A 25,810-nucleotide genomic window follows, 5' to 3' on the forward strand; every position below is an offset into this window, starting at 1 on the left:
AGCTTGTGCTGAAAGAGTTATCATCACCTATCATCAAGTCGAAATGTTTGAATGCATAAATCGTTGTCAAAACCAGTTCGTGAGTAGTTAATAGAATAGTGAGCCAGTTTGGCTACTGCGAACACAGACTTACCCCGCAGTAACAGACGACACGATGTAGGAGCAAGGACCGCGATGGCCGTCGTAGATTATGTTATTTCCTATAACCTTGGGCGAAAGTCGGCCTTGGATCGTGGCCAACACTTTTTACATACAAAGTAATAAGCATAATAGGGTAAATAAAGTTAGTTTACACGAATATTGTAATGGTTATCGATTGGATTTCATTTTTATGCGGAGTTTTTATAGCTCTAGGACTAGGTAGGTGACTAGACTAGGTGTATTGTCAATGCTGTTACACTAAAGTAGAGTCAATATAATAATAGGACACATTTGCCAACATCATATTGTTTATCAGCCCCTGAGTATTTGATTTCTAGATACATAGTTAACACTCGATTACATAATGAATAAATATGTATCCAGTCTTGCAAACAATATTAACTGTAGATATTTATACATTTTTGCTCCAAATGTTATAATATAACTGCCACACACTGGGTGTGCCAAAAACCAGCACGGGCCCTCGGTCTGCCAAGAGATAGAGAAGAATTTGGACATTTTGGGTACTTAAATAAGTTGGACTCGAATACATAACCCAATGTACATAACAATAGATTTATTGTACATAAAACACTTAAAATAACATAATTAATGCACTAAAGTGTAATTTCATCATTTCCATTCATAAAGGAAATACCTTGTTCTTCCATATAAAAGTAATTTAAAATAGACTGAATGACTCCCACATATTTTTGTGACTATCGACCGGTATTTGTGGACCGCGACAGGAACAGAAAGTTAAGTTGCGCAGCGCACTGCAGATAAAACTAACTTTAATTGTTTTGAAAAGAAAAAACAGAAACTGGAAAAACTCTTACCGCGCCCCGGTGAACGTGAACATAAAGAGATGTGGCCAAATCCGTACTGAATCTACCTCTAAGTATACATATTACAAACCACTCTACATGGAAATTGAAAATTGCTTTTCCGAATATTTAAACGTCTCTTTGAATGTTTCATCATGGTTCTATGCTGAAAACATGCTTCTTTATATCTTTTTTTTAAATCTTTATTTACTTTCATAAAAAGTTAGTACAATGATATTACAAAAAGCACCCCTCGAAAACCGCAAGGTTTATATGGGGGTAGCTGAATCGCTGTTCATACAAAATAATAAAATCACAATTTAATATTGACTTATACATATAGCTGCTTTTGTCATGCGACAATGGATCCTAATATCAGATACTACAATCCATTCTCGCATGACTTAACTAATACATAGTTAACTTATACATAGTTACTTGCTTTAATTACATCTCTAAACGCCTAAAATCGGTTGATCAATAATCGACTTTTAGGTAGTGTTGTTTTAGGATCTACATAGTATACAATACATACTTAATGTCGAGTTATGCCTTATGCATGCACAGTGGTCCGGCATTCCACCAATGACACACAACTTCTGAATACCACCTGATTTGCATACACTGACGACTGGGGGGTCACTCTATGTGATGAAAAACTAAGTTTCGGAGTCTAGAGTAGTCTAGACTCTATCAAGTGCCGATTGCTCGGCAGCTCTCGTTCGTTCGTTTTTCGTAAGTATAGAATAGAATAATAAATAAATATGTGGGGACATCTCACACACGGCCATCCGGCCCAAGCTAGGCAGAACCTGTGTTATGGGTGTTGGACAGCTGATATATCTACACAAATACATAGATACATACTAAATATAAATATCAACACCCAAGACCCGAGTACAAACATCTGTCTTTAAACAAATATCTGCCCCAGCCGGGATTCGAACCCAGGACCTTCGACATAGCAGTCAGGGTCACTAACCACTACACCATTCAGCCGTAATAGTATAGAGTAACCCTCCGGAATCTACAAGCAAACCACTTGCATTCGCCATCAGTGTCCTCGAACCCGACCCGCATTCGTCTCTTTCACTCGCACCCTTCAATAGCGAGACGGAAGCAAGTTCAAGGCCGGCCTTTGTTCAGCTCTTGGTATACGAAGGTGGATCGCCCTTTTGTCTCTTTGTTCCGCCCGTGACTTTTCTAGAAGGAATTTTTGAATGGATACGTGTGTTAATTGTTCTTGTCTCCACTATTGCTGAGGAGAGAGCGAATTCTTGTGCATATACCTACTCAGGAGCAATGAAAAAGTTACAGTGTCATATATGGAACTCCAATGGAACTTTTCATTTCCTAGTGGAACTTTTTCATTGCTCGTGAGTGTATATGCCTGTAAACCGCATGTCACACTCATACCTAATGTGTTGTAATAATAAAATGGAGTGGGACGCCCTCGACACGGCAAGACACATGGCAAAAGCTGGATCCAAAAGACTGATGTTAATGAACAGTTGTTGCCCTCAAGCTTCGCTTCGCTTTACAAAAGTTTCCCGTGGGAATTCTGGGATAAAAAATACCCTGTGTATCAGCTTATTCTCTCTGCCAAATTTCATGTAATTCCGTATAGCATACGTGAAACAATAACAAACATTTATACTCACAAACTTTCGTGATTTTTATATTTAAACCCTCGCGTCGAATAAAGCTGCTCGCATAATTATGGATCGATCTTCTGGTATACCTACCTATAAGTTTGTTTGATCATAAATTAGTAGGATATGATATATTTTAGGTAAGCACTATAATACCGCGCTATATTATTGTTAAAAAGCCTGCCGTGCCACTGGCAGTCTTGGTCTCGGTTAAGCATTTGGAGCCAAATTACGAGTCGTGATGAATGGCTGCTCTCGCTCAAATATATTCAGATTTTTCATCTTGTTTTAATTTCCAAACGCGCCGCTGCTGGGAATGAATAATCATTGTCTTTATTAAAATATATCGACTTGGTTACTTTCCCCGTTTCTTTTCGGTTGTAATATTGTTTTAATTAATGTTTATTTTGTTGGATTATTTTATTTTACCTTGTGCAGTTGTTGTTTTTGGTCAAGTGTCGTTCGATTTTTGTTTTATATTCTTCATAAGTAGTTACGAGGTACTACCCTTGAAGATGACTCTTTCGAATAAAATATGTATCCACTAATTAATCATGTTCGTGAAATTTTGAGTGCTGCTTGTCACAATTACATTCTGCTTAACTTGAAGTTCTCAGTTGTGAAACTGTGTAAACCCGCTGAGCTCCCTTCTTCTTAGGTTATCCCATGTAAATACGTTTATCCACAGGTTATCCATGTAGCCTTCGAACAATGTTTGACAGAGCTTATATTTGACAATGGGCATCGGTAAATTTTACGGTTATTCATAGCAAAACAAACAAAACTAGCTCATGAATCAGAAATTATAAGGTTTTTACCCTCCGCCCAGCTAAAGCGGAATGCAGTGAAAGGGATCAATTATTGTAAATAAGTACACTCATCTATTGCCTAAAATATATCTAGAATCAACATTATTTGTGTGAAGCAACGAAATACGATACGCTACCCTAAACATCAGTTATACCTACATCGCCGAAAGATATCAATATCAAATAAGCAAATACATTATATGTAGACAAATGGATGTAAGAGTGCCATGCTTCGGTTTACCGTTTTGGGAGACCAGCCTCAGTTTGTTTCTGTACGTACCTATTCAAAACTTTTATATTTTTAACGGCACAGAGCGTGCAATGTTAAAATTTGTAAAATACTTTTATGAAAAATAAACAAAAATGCCTAGAGTGTAAATATTGATAGTTGATTGATGGATGCAGTAAAACATTTTGATTTACGTTTATATTCAATTTATGTTTCGTGCTGTTATGCACCTCATGTAAAAAAAAACAGACCTTGACCGGAACTGAAGCGTTATAAATTCTAGTTGTAACGCTCACAGCTATATAAATTACAAAATGGAAAACGGGGGCGATCTTAAATGCGAGTCAGATGGAGTAGCTTTTGTGCAGGACTTTGGAAATAGCATGTTATATCCAGTTCAGCGTACAAATAAACAATGTCAATCTACACTATCCTCCTCAAGAGACTCCCTACTCACCAGCTCTCTCCATTTGTTCCAGTTCCAATATCCATCTACCTATCTATAGTATTCCCATCAAGAGAATCCCATATCACCAGCTCTGACCATTCATTCTCTAGAGTCTAGACAGTCCCTATTCACCAGCTCTCTCCTTTTGTTCCAATTCAAATATCCATCTACCTATCTATACTATCCTCTTCAAGAGACTCCGAACTCACGAGCTCTCTCCAATTGACAACATTTCAAATAAAATGCTCACCGATTTTATTTTATTTTCCAGTAGATATCACAAATTTAGATGACCCGTATTTTTTTATTTCTTAATATTTCTATGTTTTAATATATTTTTTTAATTTCAAAGTTGAAAATATTTATAGTATGAGTGACGTCACGTCGAGGCTTTGGATAAAAATATTTTCGTTGCCTGCCTAACCTAAAAAAAAAGTTGGATGACATTAACTTGACATGAACAAAGGACCAATCAACTTCAACTTCAACTTTATTTTGTGGCAAGGACCAATCACAAACTTCCGTCATTGACAAGGACACATAAAAGTGACAGACATTTGAGTGACGTTTGTCATTGTCATTGTCAAAGTGACATAACATGTTTTTTTTTTGTTCATGTTTTAGAAGTATAAAAGCGCGTTTAATTATTATGCCACATCGTGATGTCACGAATGATAATTTAGATTTTTATGTTTTTCTCTGAAATAAATCAATAGAAAAATCGGAAACATTTTTTTTGTGAATATTAGAGCCATATCTCTAAATGGTTTTCGAATTTCAACTGTATAAAATTTTGAAATGTTGTCAATTGTTCCAGTTCCAATATCCATCTACCTTTCTGAAGTATTCCCCTCAAAAGACTCCCTACCCACCAGCTCTGTCAATTTGTTCCAGCGCCAATATCAATATACCTATCTATAGTAGGTATTCCCCTCAAGAAAGTCTCTATTCATCAGATCTATTCCTTGTTATCTACACTATCCTCCAGAAACTCCGTACTCACCAGCTCTTTCCACTTGTTTCAGCGCCACGCACGCAGCGCCGGCGGGGGGCGCGCCCGAGCAGGATGCGCAGCCGGCGTCTTCCGTGGACCTGCCCCGGACCAGGGACGGAGAAATTGACTATGACGGTGAGTTTTTGAGAGGGAGTTTAAATATTAAGGTTTAAATGTGAAAGTCCTCTTTGTAGTGTGTGGGCTGGTCTGAATAGATGGGTGGTTCTTGTTGCTATATAGTAGCACAAGATAGAGCTTAGGAATTGCTTCGGTAGACCATGGACTAGGGATGGTTGGGGAGGCGCATGATGTGCAGCCGGCGTCTTCCTTGGACCTGCCCCGGCCAGGGACGGAGAGATTGATTATGACGGTGAGGCCTAGTTGAGAGGGGGTTAGGGTTTACATTTTAATCTTCTTCTATCGTGTAAAATGCACTAAGCTAAGTTCCTCCAGTGTTTTGCTACTCTTATTGCGAGATCATTGGCCTTCATCAGGTCTCCTTGACTGCATTTTGGGGCATTAGGACACTCTATAAGGTGTGACGTTGTCTGGAGGCTTCCGCAACTGCATAGAGTGCTGGCATTGGCTGGGAGCATATCCCATCGCCTTAAATTGTCCTTCGTCCGGGCAACGCCAGCCCGGAGGCGGTTTAGAGTTTTCCATACAGACCACTCTTCACCCCCTCCAGCAGGCAGCTCCTCGGCTGGCTGGACAAACTGACGCAAGTGGGAAGTATCGGCTCTCCAGCGGCTCAACCTGAACTCCTGCGCTGTCTCGTTAGTCAGCGGTTCGGTTGTGACGAAGCTTCTGCGTGATTTAAGGCGCTGCTGCACTGGAACATGACCATACAGAGGATGGCGCAAGTCGTTCAGTTGTTTCCAGCGCTCTTTGGCCGCAGCGGCCTGTCTGCGAACCGCTGGCGGTGCTATTCCAGCGAGCAGGTATAGCTTATCAGTCGGAGTTGGTTTTAAGCAGCCTGTAACCAGCCGACAGGTCTCATTAAGCGCGATGTCCACCTTCCCAGCGTGAGCCGAGTTGTTCCATACTGGGCATGCGTATTCTGCCGCGGAGTAACTTAAGGCTAGGGCTGAGGTTCGTAGGACATGCGGGTGAGCCCCCCAAGTTCTACCGGTCAGGCGACGAAGAATGTTGTTTCTTGCGGCCACTTTCATCTTTGTGTTGGTGCAATGGGCTTTGTAGGTCAAGGATCGATCCAAGGTAATGCCAAGGTATTTAGGGTTCGGGCAGTTCTCGAGCCATTGACTCTCCCATAGCACGTGAAGTGGGCGCGTGGCCTCGCGATTCTTCAGGTGAAAAGCACATAGCTTCGTCTTGCTGGGGTTAGGACGCAATTGGTTGGCCTCATAGTAGGCAGACAGCTCCGCCAGTGCAGATGTCAACCCCTGCTCTACACTCTCGAAGGTCTTGCGCTGACATGCCAATGCGAGGTCATCTGCGAACAGTATATGCTTCATACCTGAGATAATCGGCTGGTCGTTGGTGTAGATGTTGAATAAAAGAGGGGCCAAAACGCTACCCTGTGGTAGCCCATTTTTTTGACGTCGCCATCTACTGTCCTTTCCCTGATGAGTTACGTAAAACCTTCGATTACTCAGCATCTGTTCTATGACACGAGTAAGGTGGTAGTCTTTAGTCAGGTTATAGATTTTTGTGATCAAGCGGCGATGGCTGACTGTGTCGTATGCTGCCGACAGGTCCACGAGAGCAACCCCTGTGACTTTACCTTCCTCGTAACCGTCTTCTATATACTGGGTTAATGATAACGCCTGGCTTGTACACGATTTTCCAGGGTGAAACCCAGCCTGTTGAGGGATTAACTTATCATCCAAAGTTCTAGTCATTCTGTTCAGAATAAGTCGCTCAAAGATCTTGAACAGGTGGCACAACAGTGATATCGGTCGATAGTTCTTTGGGTCGTCTGGTGTTTTTCCCGGCTTAAGAAGAGCTATAACGTGTGATTTTCTCCAAGCTTTAGGAATGGACTTATTGGCAACACAGTTGTTGAGCAGCGACAGAAACCAGCTTCTTGCCCCGGGGCCAAAGTTTTTGACCTGCTCCGTAAAAAGATTGTCTATTCCGGCTGCTTTACCATTTTTTAGGTGGCATAGTGCTGTTTGGAGCTCCCTTCCAGTGAACGGCTCAGAAAGAAATTCAACTTCATCCTCTTGTCGGGAGATTTTGAGTGCTGGTGAGCTATCTGGTTTGCCGTGACATTGCTGTGCAAGTTGGCTACCGTTGGGTCACTGTCCAACCTCTTTATGAACTTCCAGGCTTTCTTGCTATTGTGCGTCATGTCAACGGTTTCAAGCATCTTGCACCACTTTTGCTGGTTGTTCTCGGCGATAGCAAGTAGCAAATCATTCCCAAGGTCTATCGTCATTTGGGAGAATGGATCACTCTCATAAGAAGTGCGGTATTCCTCCATGATTGTTATGAGGTCCTTAGTCATTCCGGGGATGTAACTTGTTCGACAGCCACGTGGTATGTGGCGCCTCGATGCAAGTTTTACTTTATTGATAAAGGTGTCATAGTTCTCCAGTGATGGCTCAAGATTCTCGATGAGTGAGTCCAGTTCCTTGGAAAAGTCTTCCCAGTTTGCTTTTGAAAAATTATACCGCCTTTTAAAGGGTACCACTTGAGGCTTAACTGATGCAAAAACCTGGCACATTATGGGTCTATGTTGCGTCCGTGGGATGGGGTTCAGGACAGTTTTAGTGCACCGGTCTGACACTGTTTTGCTAGCGAAGATCAGATCCGGATTGTATCCTCTCTTCCAGCGGCCACTGTTGAAGGATGGGGGTAGCTTTGGGTCGTGAATCAATGCAAGGTTGCAAACTTCAGTCCATGCTTCGACCAAATCGCCGTTAGCATCGCGTGTTTGGTATCCCCACGTTTCGCTGTGGCTATTAAAGTCTCCCAGTATAAACTTTACCTTATCGGCCGCTGTAGGATTACTTTCCTCAAACTGAAATTTTGCCAGAGGTGGTTTATAGAGGTTAATCACCTTACAGTTGCAGAGGTCTAAGGTTATTATCTCAATGTTGTTGGCAGAGTCACAGTGTACAGATGTTACTTCTAGGCTATGTTTAGTAAACACTGCGCTACCGTACTGACGATGTGGGATTTCTGCAACTAGTTTCATGTCTGCAATGTTTGGGCGGCAGTTGTTCTTCGCCCTGTGCGTTTCCTGCAGGCAGAGTATATCACAGTCGTGAGATTTGCACAGGTCGCTGAGAAGATCTTGTTTTTCAGTCGATAAGCCTTCAATGTTGCAAGAAATCATCGTCAATGACGGTTTTTTTAAGGTAACGTCCATGGTAGCTATGCTTAGTACTTTCGGTTTGCAGCAATTGGTTTCACGGTTCCGGTTTGTTTACCGTTACTCACGGGGAGGGCCCGAGCACTGAGAGGCAATGCGTGAGTGCTCTTCGGGAAGGCTTGCTGCGTCCACCCCTACATTTACATATACATTTTAATGACGGATCGGTTTAAATGATTGGTGGTTCTTGTTGCTATAAGCACAAGATAGGGATTAGAACTTGCTTCTGTAGACCATGGAGTAGGGTTGGCAGCCCCACGACCAGGGACGAAGAGATTGATTATGACGGTGAGGCCTAGTTGAGAGGAGGTTAGGGTTTGTATTTGCATGAGGGTGTGTAGACCAGCCTAGAATGAGTGGTTAGCTCTAGCATATGAAGTGCATCCCAGGCTATCCATAGGCTAGGGATGCCTAAATTTACAGACATTGACAGGCAGTTGAGATCTGTATTATAAGGTAGTTTTTTTTTTATTTATTTATTTATTTATAATAAAATACATTTATTGATTAGCTATATAAAAGTGCCATTAAACCAGATAGGTTTGTCTTGACACTTGAATCTGTAATTGAAATTAATTTAAGTATATCTTAAGTTTATACATTAATTTACGTAGTACAAGTACAGTTAGGTAGATTATTGTATCCTATATTATTACTTATACGGTAATTCGCCTAACCACCCAACACACATATTACAATTACAATCCACGGCTCAGGTATTCGGCCGCTCGCACGACTCGCATGCAGAAGCGACGAACCAGTTTCGTTATCAGCAGTGACCAGATGCGATCTTCCGTCTCGCTCAGATAATTACCGGTGTACATGGTGTTCTAGGATCAGTAGTATGATATGAGCAGTGATAATATAAACAACTAGCTGTTGCCCGCGAGCTTCGCTTCGCCTTAAAATTATTTTGCCGTGGACGACTCCCGAACTACCTACCCAATAACATGCCATGGTGGTATTAAATTAGATGAAAGTTGACAAATAAGTACGAAGATACTTGACTAAAAATTATTTTCATGACTTCATTGCGCAAAGACTTGTATAGCAATGGCAGAATAGTAATTTATAAATGTTTAATTTCAAGCATCTAACTTATGCAGTTTTGGTTTTTTTCATACTACTTAGGTATTTTTTTTCACTTTAACTCCCATTTTTCAAAACAAAACCATAACTTTACTAAGGTGTGCAGACATGTTAGATTGATAACATCTAGGTATCTTGCAATATCCTATTGTAACTAAGCTTTACGGCTGTTTTAACAGCATGCAGATTTCATCACGCACCTGGGATAGCACGCCATTTTCCCGCATCTCGTGTGCATATTCCACGCGTTACAATGAATACTTGTATGAACGCGTGCGGGGAAATCCCGCGTGCGTGATCAAATCCGCATGCTGTTAAAAACAGCCTAAGTTAATGCCGAATTTCAACCGCTAACTCCGGTTTTTGTGGGAAAATACGGTACCTAAGCTACGTCCCTTCCAAATTTCAAGTGCCTACGCTACGTTTAGCCTGTGCGTGTCAGTCATGGGAATTCCGTATAGAAAATCTCTGTACATTTTTCCTAAAACACCTACGTAATAAGTTTCATGGTTTTATCTTCAAAAATGTAGGAGTGAGCGTTCCAAAGACGCACCGTTTCAAAATACCGTTTCACTGCCTGGAACGGATGCACCGTTTTCCGATTCCGGTAAAAGAAGTCTCGTCATTAAACCCGTGCCAAGTAAGAGACGGTGCGCCATGAGACGGCGCGACGCGAGACGGCTGGCACTGGCGACGCGACGCGCGACGGTAACGTTAAAACAGTAAACAGTCTAACACTACAATATGGTTCAGACGACGACACTGGCACTTGTTCGCAATCATAGAAAATAAATATGAACTTTATCTTGTATCAATAAAGATGGAAATTGCATGAAACAATAACCAGTGCCGGAAGACCGGTGTAACGCATAATTCAAATATAAACTTTATCTCTATAAAGATAAAGACGGATATTGAATTGCAAAAATCTGGCACTGGTTTGATAACAAGACGACGACACTGGCACCTTCACGTTCACGAGATAATGCCCTACATTTCGTATCCTAATATGAACTTTATGCTCATAACATTAAAATCAAACTTCATTTTCAAGACGAAGTACCTTTCGGCCTTTCGAAAATATTCATATCATCATATGAATTTGACCTTTACCATAATCACAATAAAGATGTTAATGCCATGTTATTAAACAACCCGCCTCGTGTCTCATCTCGCGTCGCGTGTAGGGTTACCATTCGTCCAGATTTATTCGGATTCCTAGATTTTTTTACTATGGATTTTTTGGCTTAAATATCAAACAAGTCTAAAAATTTTATCGTCTTCTCATTCATCTAAAAACTTAGACAAATTCAAAATCTTCTTTAGAAATCATCGTATACGGTCAAACAATAAAATAAATATTATATAGCAAACAAACTACAAACCTAAAATTGTATCTTCGAAACAAAATTAGTTTCAAAATAATCAAACTTAGCGTTACCGTACCTAACTAATAATGGTTCATTCAAATGTCCGGCTTTTTGCCAGGACTTTCCAAATTTCTAAATGGTTATCCTAGTCGCGTTGTGCTTGCACGCACACAAACAAACTTGTCTATTTCAAATTCTCTTGAACTTTATGTTAATGCAATAAAGACGGTAATGCAATGACAAAATAAGGCTTTTGCTAGAGAAAAAAATGCATATTATTTCGTGATGCGCGTGAGGATGCGGAAGTCGGAAATGATATTTATTGTTAAATAGTTAAGGATTAGTTGCACTTGAGCTGCGTTTTGGAATAATAATAATTTATATGTTTTGTGTTTATGTGGGTGAATGAATTTTGAGGTTTTTTACTTATGATTGTTTGTTGTCAAGCGTCATTACATAAAAAATGATTGGTGCGAATTGCGCGAATGCATAAATCTGCATATTATTATAATTCAGAATTGAACATTATGATTAATTAGTTAGTGTTATCTACGCTAAGAGGGAATATCACCTACTGTCTTATGTTGGCAAAAATATTTTATTCCTACCAAAAAGCACGGCTGTCATTGTTCCGAGATTTCGGCTGGCAGCATTTATCGATTTCGGAACGCAATCTACGGCGAGCGGAGACGGAAGTGACGTCACGCAACTGAACGCAGCGACAAGATGGGTGAACGAAGCCACTCTCTGTAATGGCGGTTTTGCTTTTTTTCTGCGGCAGCAAACAAAATTAGATATTGCGGGGAAAACTGTTATTAACATTGGTTTTGATCAACGTGTTATCATTGTCAAAGCATTGTCGAGTTATTTGAGCAATGTAGAACTATCTGGACTTGTTTAATAAGGTGATTTACGAATAAACGTATTTGTATTGGACTTGGACTCGCCTACTTTAATTTGCTCAACACTTATCATTGTATTGAGTTACCTATATTTATGTATACAGGGTGTAAATATTTATGATCTAATAGTATAGTAGGTAAATTATATCACCTCTTTTATGTCAGTTATTAAAAATAAAATTCACACCACAGTGACCACTTTGGTTTTGTGTTTACCTTACCCGCGCTCTGCGCCCGCTTGGCGCCAGCCATATAAAGAAAAAATAGACGAACAAAGCTAGCCAGTCATCAAACCAGTGCTACACGACACTGCTTTGAAAACAGGTTTTCGACACAGAAACACGAGACGACACTCGTTATCGAAAAATACAGAGACGACCCACTCCTACAAAAATGACACATAAGAACCAAATGACAATGAATGAAACCTCGTATTGAAAAGTACAGTCGTTTATTGTGTTGTTTTCGAGGACCTTAGAAACTTACTGCAAATACATACAAACTATAAGTACATTAGCTAAAATCAAACCATACCGCGATCTATATCCGATTCGACAACGCCATCTAGGAGCGGACATAGCTACTATATAAATTTAACTTCTAAAACTCAACACCCATAAAACCTTCAACCCCTATATTACACCCCCACACTGGGTTTTTTTTAAAATGCTAATTATTTTTTTTTTGTGATTATGTAGTGCCTAAATACAAAATATAATGTTATTATCTTCAAAAATGACGAACTTCATACAAAATATGAAACCCTATTTCATCCACTCACACATCGAAGTTTCAAAAACGCTAGAACAAAATGTTTAATTATTGCTCATCAAGTGCTTAAATAAAAAGTTTATTTAAAAAAAGATCTACCCCGGCCGGGAATCGAACCCGGGACCTTCGGCATAGCAGTCAGGGTCACTAACCACTACGCTAGCTTTTATCTTTTAAAATCAAGTATTCGCATACAACTTTTAACCCCCCCTTTTAACCCCTTACAACCTCCGTTTCGCAATAAAAAGTAGCCTATGTTCTTTCTCAGGGTCTAGACCATATGTATACCAAATTTCATTCAAATCCGTTCAGTAGTTTTGGCGTGAAAGAGTAACAGACAGACAGACAGACAGACAGACAGTTCCGGATATAACCAACAGATGGCACTAAAAGCGCAATACAGAGAGCTTGTATGGAACCGAGGCCATTTAATATGAAGATCCTACATCGCGGTATTAAAGTTTTTCAGTTGTCTGAAATAAATACAAAACCTAATATCTTAAATCTATTCTATAGTAGGAGATTCAGACAGTGACTTTCGCATTTATAATATTAGTTAGGATATAAATATGTATAAGTAATGAGTTATTAAATGTATATGTTCTTATATTACGTGGCAAGTAGGTATGTTATTTACTAACTATTAGCGGTGTAAATAGATAGTGTAAATAGATATGTATACCATATGTGTTGTTTTTTTTATTATTATTATTATTATAATTATTTATTTATTTTTTAGTTTGCTAAGTGTAAATAATGTTTTTTTAGTTTATATTTTATATTATTATAGTATTTAGGCCAGACCAGGATGAGAGGTAGGTTTCGTGATTATTTATATTCCTTGGAAGAGAGTTCTTGTTGCTATATTCACATGATAGAGACGTATTTATTATGCTCTCAACAATTTTAGTATATGTTAATATTTTGAAGCTGTTAAAGATATAAACCGCAAGTAGTTGCGGTAAAACAGTCACTTCAGTCATTCATTAGGTAAATTTACAGTTGAAAATAAAATAACTTCCAGCAATGTACAAAAAAAAACTAATTTGGCCGTACGTTTTCCAATCAACGGTAAAATAAATAGAATTCAGTGAAATGGCGAGCGCTTCTGACCCGTTTTCAACAATAGCCTTTAAACCACCTACGTACTTCAATACACTAGATAGATCTTGCCCCGTAACGCTTTTATCGTCACTCTTTTGCAGTTGTAAAACGGACGGTTATTGTTTGTCTTTCTGCCATTTCTGTCACAGTGAAGATTCTTTGTTTGGCTTTTCTCTACCTTGCCGGTTTTAAGTCTATTGGATGTTGAAGATTGCTACCGGATTAACAGACTGTGACAGTCGTGGTATGATGTTTACTCGCTATTCAGAGAATTTAATACGTTGTACTAAGTTATGTGCGTTAATAAAATGGTCTGTAAAATTGGCGGGTTGATTATGTGGTATGTGTAGAGTTATATCTTGGCATATAGATTTCGCTTAGTTTAAACAATAATGAGCAGTACTTAAATCAAAATGGCGACCTATAAAAATGCTCTTCTGAAGTTATATAAAATAATAATTTTAAAAAAATTAAAAACCGACTTCAAAAAACCACTAAAACGTAAGAAATAATTTAAGGTTTAGACCAATCCTAGGTCACAGTATAAATATACCTAAGCAGGTACTGTTCTTTTTTGATGTTGGTGCAGTGACAAAGTAGTTAATCTGAAGAAATATGGCACCAACTTCAAAAAAGAACAGTACCTGCTTAGGTATATTTATACTGTGACCTAGGATTGGTCTAAACCTTAAATTATTTCTTACGTTTTAGTGGTTTTTTGAAGTCGGTTTTTAATTTTTTTAAAATTATTATTTTATTTTGTTATTTTTAGTTTATTTGCAATAATTATCAATCAAAAGTAAGATGCAAATGATACCAATATGTCCTACTCGTTAATACGAATCATTCGAGCCCAAACACGAGGTAGTTGCTATATACCGTTGAGGAGTTCCCTTGACTGCCTTCCGTTTCCATCATCAGATCAGCTCAAGGTCACCATCATATCTTTTTGTTATAATAACAATATTTACGTTATAAATTTCATAAGAATCGGTTGATAAGTGCCCAAAATGGAAATTTATACCCCTGTTTTTACCCCTTTACCCACCCTTGGGGGTGGAATAAAATTCTGAAAAAAAAATGGGACCACCCCTGAGCTCAACCCAATACATCAAAAAAAGAATTTTCAAAATCGGTCCATAAATGGCTGAGTAATCGATGAACATACATAAAAAAAAAAAAAAACATACATACAGACGAATTGAGAACCTCCTCCTTTTTCGAAGTCGGTTAAAAATCACCGGTCGTTCTTCTTTATTGCATAATCTAGTGAAAAAATCGCTCACGGTGCACGTCTTCTACCAGTTTTACTATCACTTTACTACTCTCTATCCTCTGATACGTATAGGGTGGAATTTTATGTGTGATCAACCTTAGGTAGAGCAGTCGAGGAACAACCAAATGTAACGTATTTAGCAATGATTGCATGAGGAAGACCGAGGACAGAGTATGCGTTGCTCTTTTTGAGTAGACCATATCCAGTACTGATGATGCTGATGAACAGTCAGTGCACCCGACTCATCCTATAAGACCTGCATTTTTGCCTTCAAGTTACCGATAGTCCTTTGGCTGGGACACTAATAAAATTCCATCCATAGTGTAGAGATCTAGATCTAGGTCGCATCGTGATAGGCATCCGAGCAATCTGCAGAACGTTGATTATTGTTGTTGTTGTAAGGTTTCTTGGAATATCCCTACAGAGAGAGAGAGATGTTTAGGAATGCGAGTACGGAGCTTTGGTAAATTCTTTGAAGGTATTGAAGTTTACAATCATGTTTTAGGCTTTGTTAAGTTGTGTTTTAGTAACGTTGGTTAATTGAGTATTAACCGAGTATTAGGTAAATTGCGTGCATCGTTATCACGCAAAAGAAATATTAAAAGCATATTTCGAAAATTAGAAGTATGTATAAATTAGCTGGCACGTTATAATAATTTAAAATGGATCTCGCGTATTGTATGCTAATTCAATAGGCTTTCGGAGTTGGCAACAGAAATAAAGGTAGCAGTTGAATCATTGAATTCGTACGTGCTACGTTGGGGTGTGGTTTGGAATGAAATAAGACGTAATTTGTTTATAAATGGTCGAATTTGATGGTGATTATGGTTGGTCATTAATAATATTATCATATGCAAGCTTGATAAAAAGGCTATTAAACAGGAGTAAACTACCAAGAACTGTTTTATATGAAATGCTAAGTTAAGTGCTCCTTGGACCTAGCGTAAAGAATGCTATAATAAATCATGATAGGACTTTGGTTATACTGGGTGGAATTATATCAAAGTACTTACCTACTTCCGTGTTCCTATACACAATTTTCACCATCCAACTCCGATATAATACAAAAAACAACCAATCCATACCTTTCCCAAGAGTAGAATAGTCATTTACGTGAAATACCAAAAAAGAACAATAAAATTAACAAGTTGTAACTTAATTAGGGTACAAAAGGCGCTCTAATCACTATCTCGGCCAGACAACCTTTGGATGGAGTAGGTATTTAACTTTTATGTTATTGTATGTCTGATTTATGTAGTGTTCACTAAAGTAATATTAACGGCATTTTTTCTGTTTTTTCTGCAGCGTTGTACGAAGACGAGTCGGACAACGACATCGGCTCGATGGAGAACCACGGCTCGGTGGTCACGCACCTGCTGTCGCAGGTCAAGATCGGCATGGACCTCACTAAGGTAAGCATCTTCTTCTTCTACTACTTCTTCTTCTTATTCTTACTAGCCTTCTTCTTATTTAGGGTCGGCTTCGTGCGTCATGTCACGCCAGTTTACCCTATCCTCTCTCATTCACTCTGCACTCTCTCATATTTTCTTTCACGCAATTAAGCCACATCATTCTTGATCTTCCTCTCTTACCTCTCCCTTCAGATATATTTTTCAACAAGTTAATCTAGATAGCATTAAAGATAAATTTACATCAAACGAACATAGAGAGCTAAAGGTAACAGGAATAACAACGCGGGGATGCTTTGAAGATACCGCTCTAGCTCGAATATAAAACTATGTCTATAAAAATAATTCAGCGGTGTGTGTGCTATGTATGATTCCACGCTTTCAATGGCAGTGACCTATTAATTAAAATTTTAAAAGTAAATAACTATGTTAATATTTTCAGGTGGTGCTTCCAACATTCATCCTGGAGCGGCGGTCGCTGCTCGAGATGTACGCGGACTACTTCGCGCACCCCGACCAGTTCGTCAAGTACGTGATGAAGTAGTTCGTACGCCGCCCGCTAGATGGCGCTAGGTGTTGTCCTACATTGCGGTGTTAAATACCCTTCATACTTATTAGATTTTAGGAGTAAAGTGTTTTTTAAAGTTCTAACTACGAGTAGAGTTCACTCAACAAATCATTCACTAGTTATCATAACACTAATACAAGAAAATTCCAATAAGTTATTAAATGCAGAGTTACATAATAATTAAAAAAATTAAAAAACCGACTTCAAAAAACCACTAAAATGTAAGAAATAATTTAAGGTTTACACAAATTCTACTCGTATGAGACAGTACAAATATACCTAAGCAGGAACTGTTCTTTTTTGATGTTGGTGCGGTGACAAAGTAATCTGAAGAAATATGGCACCAACTTCAAAAAAGAACAGTTCCTGCTTAGGTATATTTGTACTGTCTCATACGAGTAGAATTTGTGTAAACCTTAAATTATTTCTTACATTTTAGTGGTTTTTTGAAGTCGGTTTTTTAATTTTTTTAATTATTATTTTATTTAATAGTTTTTAGTTTATTTGTAATAATTTTCAATCAAAAGTAAGGTGCAAATGATACCAAAAAGTCCTACTAATCAATACGAATCATTCAAGCCTAAACACGAAGTAGTTGCTATATACCGTTGAGGAGTTCCCCTGACTGCCTTCCGTTTCCATCATCAGATCAGCTCAAGGTCACCATCATATTTTTTTGTTATAAGAACTATATTTACGTTCTTAATTTCATTAGAATCGGTTAATATGTGCCCAAAATGGAAATTCATACCCTGTTTTTACCCCTTTACCCACCCTTGGGGGTGAGATAAAATTCTGAAAAAAAAATGGGACCACCTGGGAGCTCAACCCAATACAACAAAAAAAGAATTTTCAAAATCGGTTCATAAACGGCGGAGTAATCGGTGAACATACATAAAAAAAAATATAAAAAAAAAAAAGAAAAAAAAAAAGATCCCGACGAATTGAGAACCTCCTCCTTTTTTTGAAGTCGGTTAAAAATACATGTAAAAGAGTAAAATTTGACAATTTTGCTACACTAGTAATAATGTAACCTGAATAAAATGGCGTCCATCGTCGCATGTTACATTTGTCAAAGTACATTTAGCAAATCTTACCTCTACCTGGCATAAAACGTCCTCTACGCATTGTTAAAATTATGGTCCCTGGATTTATAAAATCAGACAACCAATTAACCCAATCCATTTCCCATTCCAGAATAGTGGACCAGCCCACCCCCAAGGAGCGCATGGTGCAAGTGGTCCGCTGGTACCTGAGCTCGTACCACGCGGGGCGCAAGTCGCAGGTGGCCAAGAAGCCGTACAACCCCATACTGGGGGAGATATTCCGCTGCTACTGGGACATGGACGCGGCCACCACGAGTGTGGACTGTGGGGAGAAGGTGGGTGTTTTGCTAGTAATGCTAGTGGAATACCTAGGTCGCGAATTACACAGAAAAGGCATAAAGCGAAAGCGAGGCGCAGGCATCTTGCCGCTTCAAAACGTTTCAGTACAAAATTTAGATAAGCGGCGACGAAACGACGACGTAGGAACGCTTATTAAATACAATGGCGGTGATAAGAGAGTGTTTAGGTGGGTAGATGCGACCTACCTAATTGGCGCGCGGCGGCGTGTCGGCTCGTCGTTACATGAAATTTAGTTTTAGGGTGCCTCAGTTTTTAGTTAGCGAGCTTCCTTCCGCCTTTCTTTCTACTTCGATGGTTGGGGGGTTGGTTTTGGAGTGGCTGTTGTGTGGGATGCCTGGAGGATAGGGGTATAGTGACCCTTATATCATAGTCATAGTGCAGCAATGAACCTATAATAGGTATTAAATATAGATACTCTGTAAGAAAAAGGATTTCATCATGTAAGTGAAATTGCCCTACATTTTCAGCACACTAGAGGGGACATACCACAATCCGTAATGTATGATTTGCCGTTATCACATCACTGTTGCGATTTCTTATAACTTCTATCATTCTACTCATGTAGGTACTACACTCTATGAACTAACGATATCACTCCCTCCACAGTCAATAACATAATGTTTTTATATCTCTTGTCATGGAACAACGCGAATTCAGGTATTCCCTCGTATAGAGTAAAGATTGGTTGTACACCAAATCCACTATCGCAAAAGGCCTACACCATACTATATTAATCTTTATTTCTCTCTCTCAACCCGCAGACAGAAGTGGGCGCCGGCCCCGTCCCCTGGTGCTCCCCGCAGCAGCTCTGCTTCGTGGCGGAGCAGGTGTCGCACCACCCGCCCATCTCCGCCTTCTACGCGGAGCACGCGGACAAGCGCATACAGGTGAGTGCAGCCCGTTGGTCTTGTGGCGACATCTATCAAGAAGAAGCTTACAAGTCGAGATATAGAACTTGCGGAAAGGCTTCGAAGATGACAGACGGCATGGAAGAGTGTGAGCGAAAATCGCGGAATCCTATTTCGCGGAATTAGAGGCTCCAATGGGAAAGAAAACCAAGTGAAACTTTGGCAGCACTATCGAGTGGGCATTTCAGGTTCTGTCTTTATATTATTGGGGAGAAAAATGGCGACTGAACCAACCAATTAGAAATTGGAAGTCGGGCCTACTCGACAGTGGCGACATCTGGAATTAGCTTTGCGTTTTCCTCCCCATTATGTCTTAGTTCATAAGATTTCAATTAAAGCACACATATAAAAAAACTGTGATACCCATCCGAGTTTTTAGTTTTCCCAACATTTCTAGTCTATTGAGAAATCACCTTCTACTTCTCCACTCATTTTCAATTTTCCTCCCTTCTTCCAGTTCGAGGCGTGGGTGTGGACGAAGAGCAAGTTCCTTGGCCTGTCCATCGGGGTGCACAACATCGGAAAAGGTGTCGTCACACTGCTGGACTTAGGGGAGCAGTACACGCTTACCTTCCCTAATGGATACGGCAGGTATGTACCGTTCATGAGCATTTGTTTACGAGAGAATACTTGATAGTTAATCAAAAGTATATTCTCAGCACACATAAACTTTCAATAATGTATTCTAGTCTGTACCTGATTCTTCAACGTTATCAGCCCGCAGACACGCAATGCTAACTTTGCAACTGGTATATACGAAATATTTCTTTTCTTGAACGGCATGGTATCCCTAATTAAAGAAGAAAAAAGCTTACCATGTCTACATCAGAACTTTTTTTACTGTTGACACTTTATCTGTTGTAAAGTTTTGTCAGACTCTATTCATTCACTGCTGAAAATTCTCTTTTTAGAAGCGCCATCTCCCGATCATAATCAACATCATCACTCCGCCCCTTTTACTCTCCCCTATATTAACCCTCACACACTCTACATTCCCAGATCAATCCTGACTGTCCCGTGGATCGAGCTAGGCGGAACCGTCACCATAGAATGCGCCCAGACAGGGCACAAAGCCAACATAGAGTTTATAACGAAACCCTTCTACGGAGGCAAGAAGCATCGAGTGACTTGCGAAGTGTTCGCTGGTGATAAGAAGCCGTATTATACGGCTCAGGGAGAGTGGAATACCAGGATGGATGGACGGTGGACTGAGTCTGGGGTTAGTGACGTTTTTATTGTTATGTAACTTAGTAAAAAATAAATAGGTATTATTTGATGGAATGGGTTGGAGGGGGAAGAGTATCCCACGCTACGCTACGTCTATACTGCAAGAATTCTTACTTGGCACAAAAGGGAAATAATCTTTGCGTGTCTTTTTATTTAAATTTTCTTAAAAACAAGGTTTTAAAATAAAAATATCAAAAAAATTAATACGTACTTATTAGCAAAAAATATTAATTTCGGAATTTTACCATTTATTTTAGCTGTAGTTTACTTTTTTAATAATATTTTGACTAAAAAGACACAAATATTTTTTACCTTTTGTGCCAAGTAAGGACAAATGGATTGCAATATGTTTGCCTGTGCGTGGTCTGCACTCGTGGTCGGGCCTTCTGCAGATATTGCCGGCCATGTCTACTTCATCTGCAAAATATTTTTTTACAACCATCAAATATTACAGATTTTAACGACCTCACTTTTTGTGCCATTCACATTTTAAGAACTTTATGCCTAATTTCACCATACTCTGTTAGATAATTAACACCCCTGTTGAAATGTAATCAATAATATATCATTTCCATATTACATTGACAGATGTGTCAAAAGTCTACAACGAATCCCTTGTTATGATCTAACAGAGTATGGTGAAACTGGGGCTGTCATCTGTCTAACAATTCCACCCCCCACAGCGCACCGACGTCCTATTCGACGTGTCCACAATGAAGCCGCGTCGCAAGCGCGTGGCGCCCATCTCGCAGCAATCCGCCACGGAGTCGCGGCGCGTGTGGCGCCACGTGACGTGCGCGCTGCGGAGCTGCGACTGCGACGCGGCCACCGCGGCCAAGAGGAAGGTGGAGCAGGCGCAGAGAGACGCCGTGAAGCAGAGAGAGAGCGGGAACGACAAGTGGCAGCAACAGGTAATTTATAGATGGCAGCACTTGTTATAGAGACGTTGTGAGTATACCAAGTAGTTCGCGGTGGATAACATAAATGGCAGCACTGGTTAGTATGCAGCTGGTGTTATAGCGCCCGCGGCGGCGTTGTTAGTTAGCAGTGGACAACATAGATGGCAGCAATAGTTTTATACAGCGACTGCGGCGGCATTATTAGTTCGCAGCAAATAACATAGATGGTAGCACTGGTTAGCTAATGTTATAGCAACCGTGGCGGCGGCGTTGATAGTACACCAACTAGTTCGCAGTGGACAACACAGATGGCGCCACTGGTCAGTACACTTGCTTGAGTCGCGGCGCGTGTGGCGCCACGTGACGTGCGCGCTGCGGAGCTGCGACTGCGACGCGGCCACCGCGGCCAAGAGGAAGGTGGAGCAGGCGCAGAGAGACGCCGTGAAGCAGAGAGAAAGCGGGAACGACAAGTGGCAGCAACAGGTTAGTTTCTAGAGGAATACATAGATGGCAACACAGTATACAGCTGGTGTTATAGCGCCCGCGGTGGCGTTGTTAGTACACCAAGAATGATAAGTGACAGCAACAGGTGAGGAGTTAGTTTGTGAAGATACGCATAGATGGCAGCATGTGTTATAGCGCCCGCGACGCCTTTGTTAGTACAGAAAATAGTTCGCAGTGTTTTATATAGATGGCAACACTTGCCAATGTACGGCGGGTCTTATGACGACTGCGTTTTAGTTAGTTACTATACAGCTGGTGTTATAGCGACAGGCGGCGTTATTAGTACACTAAGTAGTTTACGGTGTACAACATAGGCAGATGGCAACACTAGCTTTATACAGCTGGTGTTATAGCGCCCGCGGCGGCATTATTAGTTCGCAGTGGATCACATAGATGGCAGCACTAGTTTTATACAGCTGGTGTTATAGCGACTGCGGCGGCACTATTAGTTCGCAGCGGACAACATAGACGGCGCCACTGCTCAGTACACTTGCTTGAGTCGCGGCGCGTGTGGCGCCACGTGACGTGCGCGCTGCGGAGCTGCGACTGCGACGCGGCCACCGCGGCCAAGAGGAAGGTGGAGCAGGCGCAGAGAGACGCCGTGAAGCAGAGAGAGAGCGGGAACGACAAGTGGCAGCAACAGGTTAGTTCCTTAAGAAATGCATAGATGGCAACACAGTATACAGCTGGTGTTATAGCGCCTGCGGCGGCGTTGTTAGTACGCGGTGGAAAACATAGGTGGCAGCATTGGTTAGTATATAGCGACTGCGAGACGCAGCGGCATTGTCAATATGCCTACTATTTTAATACTATCACTATGACAGATGGTACAGGTGTTATAGCGCCCGCGGCGGCGTTGTTAGTATACCAAGTAGCTCGCAGTGGACAACATAGATGGCAGCACTAGTTTCATACAGCTGGTGTTATAGCGCCCGCGGCGGCATCATTAGTTCGCAGTGGACAACACAGATGGCGCCACTGGTCAGTACACTTGCTTGAGTCGCGGCGCGTGTGGCGCCACGTGACGTGCGCGCTGCGGAGCTGCGACTGCGACGCGGCCACCGCGGCCAAGAGGAAGGTGGAGCAGGCGCAGAGAGACGCCGTGAAGCAGAGAGAAAGCGGGAACGACAAGTGGCAGCAACAGGTGAGGAAGTAGTTCGTGAAGAAACGCATAGATGGCAGCACGTGTTTGTATACAGCGACTGTGACTGCGACAGCATCAGACACTGACGGAGTCAAGAATAGTGCGAGTTGTGCGGTTACGAGATTTGTGCTACAGCGTGTGCCCAAATCTATCGGCTGTAAAATCACTTTTCCTTTGTGAGTAAGCAGCACCTGAGCAGGCTACTTCATCACTATAGTGATCAACATGAATCTTTGTATCGTTTCAGCTCTTCAGTGCGCGAGAGGACGAGGGCTGGCGGTACAACACGCCGCTGAGCGAGCGCGCGCCCGCCGCGCCCCCCGCGCCCCTCCCGACTAGCAGTGACAACGCAGAAAACACAAGATAATCCACTAGAAATAAACATTAAAAACTCCTTCGAGCCCACTTACTAGGCATTCAAACTCCTTGCAACGCACCGACGAACGTTAGAAATTTAAAAATAAAACGTTATTTTTAACCGACTTCGAAAAAGGAGGAGGTTCTCAATTCGTCTGTATGTATGTTTTTTTTTTTTTTTTATGTATGTTCATCGATTACTCAGCCATTTATGGACCGATTTTGAAAATTCTTTTTTTGATGTATTGGGTTGAGCTCAGGGGTGGTCCCATTTTTTTTTCAGAATTTTATTCCACCCCCAAGGGTGGGTAAAGGGGTAAAAACAGGGGTATAAATTTCCATTTTGGGCACTTATCAACCGATTCTTATGAAATTTATAACGTAAATATTGTTATTATAACAAAAAGATATGATGGTGACCTTGAGCTGATCTGATGATGGAAACGGAAGGCAGTCAAGGGAACTCCTCAACGGTATATAGCAACTACCTCGTGTTTGGGCTCGAATGATTCGTATTAACGAGTAGGACATATTGGTATCATTTGCATCTTACTTTTGATTGATAATTATTGCAAATAAACTAAAAATAACAAAATAAAATAATAATTTTAAAAAAATTAAAAACCGACTTCAAAAAACCACTAAAACGTAAGAAATAATTTAAGGTTTAGACCAATCCTAGGTCACAGTATAAATATACCTAAGCAGGTACTGTTCTTTTTTGAAGTTGGTGCCATATTTCTTCAGATTAACTACTTTGTCACTGCACCAACATCAAAAAAGAACAGTACCTGCTTAGGTATATTTATACTGTGACCTAGGATTGGTCTAAACCTTAAATTATTTCTTACGTTTTTTTAATCCAAGGCTCCTAAGATTATCGCCATATTTAAAAAATAAAAAACATATTTTTTAACATTACCTTTTTTAATCCTTGACTCTTCTTAATACCTATGTATTTTTTTGTATAAATTAATTAAAAGAATACCCTTTCTATGGCCTATGTGAAGTCCAGCAATAATGTACATATTTAATAAACATAATTAAAGTAAATACTTACTTAAAATAGTCTTTTGAAAAGCTTATTTATACCCAGCTCAAGTATCTGGGGAATGTTTGATGTTTTAAGTTGGGATTTTTATGGAAATTATGTACTGTACCTAGATAGTTTTAAAATAGCATGTGTCGTGTTAAATATAATAAGTTGTGAGGAATGGGAACGAATGTGATTGATACCTGTTTTTCTCTTCGATAGTAATGTCTAGCATCATTGTTCTTTGTTTCATAAATGTGAGGAATACTCTTGTAATAAATATCCTTTATAGTCCCTAGGTACTTCTGTCGCGTATAGATTTGGTTAGCGTAGCGGCACCACGATAAGGTTGCATATGGGTAGTTAAAAAAAAGAAAAATGTAGTGAAAAGACTGAGAGAATGTTGTATCGAAAAATAAAAACGAATGTCTGTTGAAACGATGGGAGACATGTGCAAAAATTATATCATTCAATCACATAGTATATTTGATGAATTAGTTATAATACCATGTTGTATATTTAATAAAGATTACGACTTAAACTAGATGAAAATGGTTTTATTTATAAGTCAGTTATTTTTTAGTAAGTTCGAGTTATACTAACTTCGAAACAACTTTTCATAATCGATACCTATTAAGGCTCCTCTACACGTCTGCAGATGCGTCCACAGACGTACGCGAATGCATCTGCAGATGAATTTCTACAAGTGACCACACGTCTGTTGGTCGATCAGTCTGAGTTCAATATCGGCAGACGCTACTCGCAAACATGGACATTGAAACCGCAGCTATTTATTTGTTTAGAACTTTTAACTACTACTGGATTGTGCATCGCAGCCAAGTTATCAAGAAGAAGTGGAAATGAAGACGATGGTGGATGCTGACCTGATGCGGTTCCTCACAGATTGAGGCGTCGCTAGACGTATGGTTGCGATGCCGGATGCTCGCGCTAGAACCCTTTGATCTGTGCCACAAAAACCGACTACCATGGACATAACTTCCATGCCGACAACAAACGGATCGGTGGCAGATGCGTCAGCGGACGTCAAGTATTTACGATAGATGCCCAAATCACCCCCTCTACACGTCCACGGATGACATCTGCGGACGCATCCGCAGATGTGTAGAGGCGCCATTAGAGTAAGCTCTCTGTTATTCTTTTTTTGACAGTGACAGCATGTATTTTATCTCACAGCCACTAACCCAATCGTCATTGCACTAACCAGACATTGTGAAACAGGGCCTAAATGTCATTATTATTCTGAGGCCTAAACATTATTTAAACTCAATTTTTAACCGACTTCGAAAAAGGAGGAGGTTCTCAATTCGTCTGTATGTATGTTTTTTTTTTTTTTTATGTATGTTCATCGATTACTCAGCCATTTATGGACCGATTTTGAAAAT

The 25,810-nt window shown here is 40.2% G+C and overlaps 1 protein-coding gene across 3 annotated transcripts in view; it reads left to right on the top strand.

The window, feature by feature from the left end:
- LOC105390967 (oxysterol-binding protein-related protein 9) overlaps positions 1–24,953 on the top strand; it is an 87,358-nt gene extending 62,405 nt beyond the window's left edge. For all 3 annotated transcript variants that reach the window (XM_048627560.1, XM_038105790.2, XM_048627561.1), the window contains 10 exons: positions 5,132–5,235; positions 16,258–16,364; positions 16,804–16,889; positions 18,127–18,310; positions 19,097–19,222; positions 19,701–19,834; positions 20,243–20,462; positions 21,154–21,381; positions 23,265–23,488; positions 24,228–24,953. In XM_048627560.1, the coding sequence (XP_048483517.1) occupies positions 5,132–5,235; positions 16,258–16,364; positions 16,804–16,889; positions 18,127–18,310; positions 19,097–19,222; positions 19,701–19,834; positions 20,243–20,462; positions 21,154–21,381; positions 23,265–23,384 (1,309 nt within the window). In that variant the 3' untranslated portion in view covers positions 23,385–23,488; positions 24,228–24,953. The remainder of the gene's footprint in view (positions 1–5,131; positions 5,236–16,257; positions 16,365–16,803; positions 16,890–18,126; positions 18,311–19,096; positions 19,223–19,700; positions 19,835–20,242; positions 20,463–21,153; positions 21,382–23,264; positions 23,489–24,227) is intronic.
- Positions 24,954–25,810: the final 857 nt, after the last annotated feature.

Source organism: Plutella xylostella, chromosome 19, assembly GCF_932276165.1.
Source record: "Plutella xylostella chromosome 19, ilPluXylo3.1, whole genome shotgun sequence".
Lineage (NCBI taxonomy): Eukaryota > Metazoa > Arthropoda > Insecta > Lepidoptera > Plutellidae > Plutella > Plutella xylostella.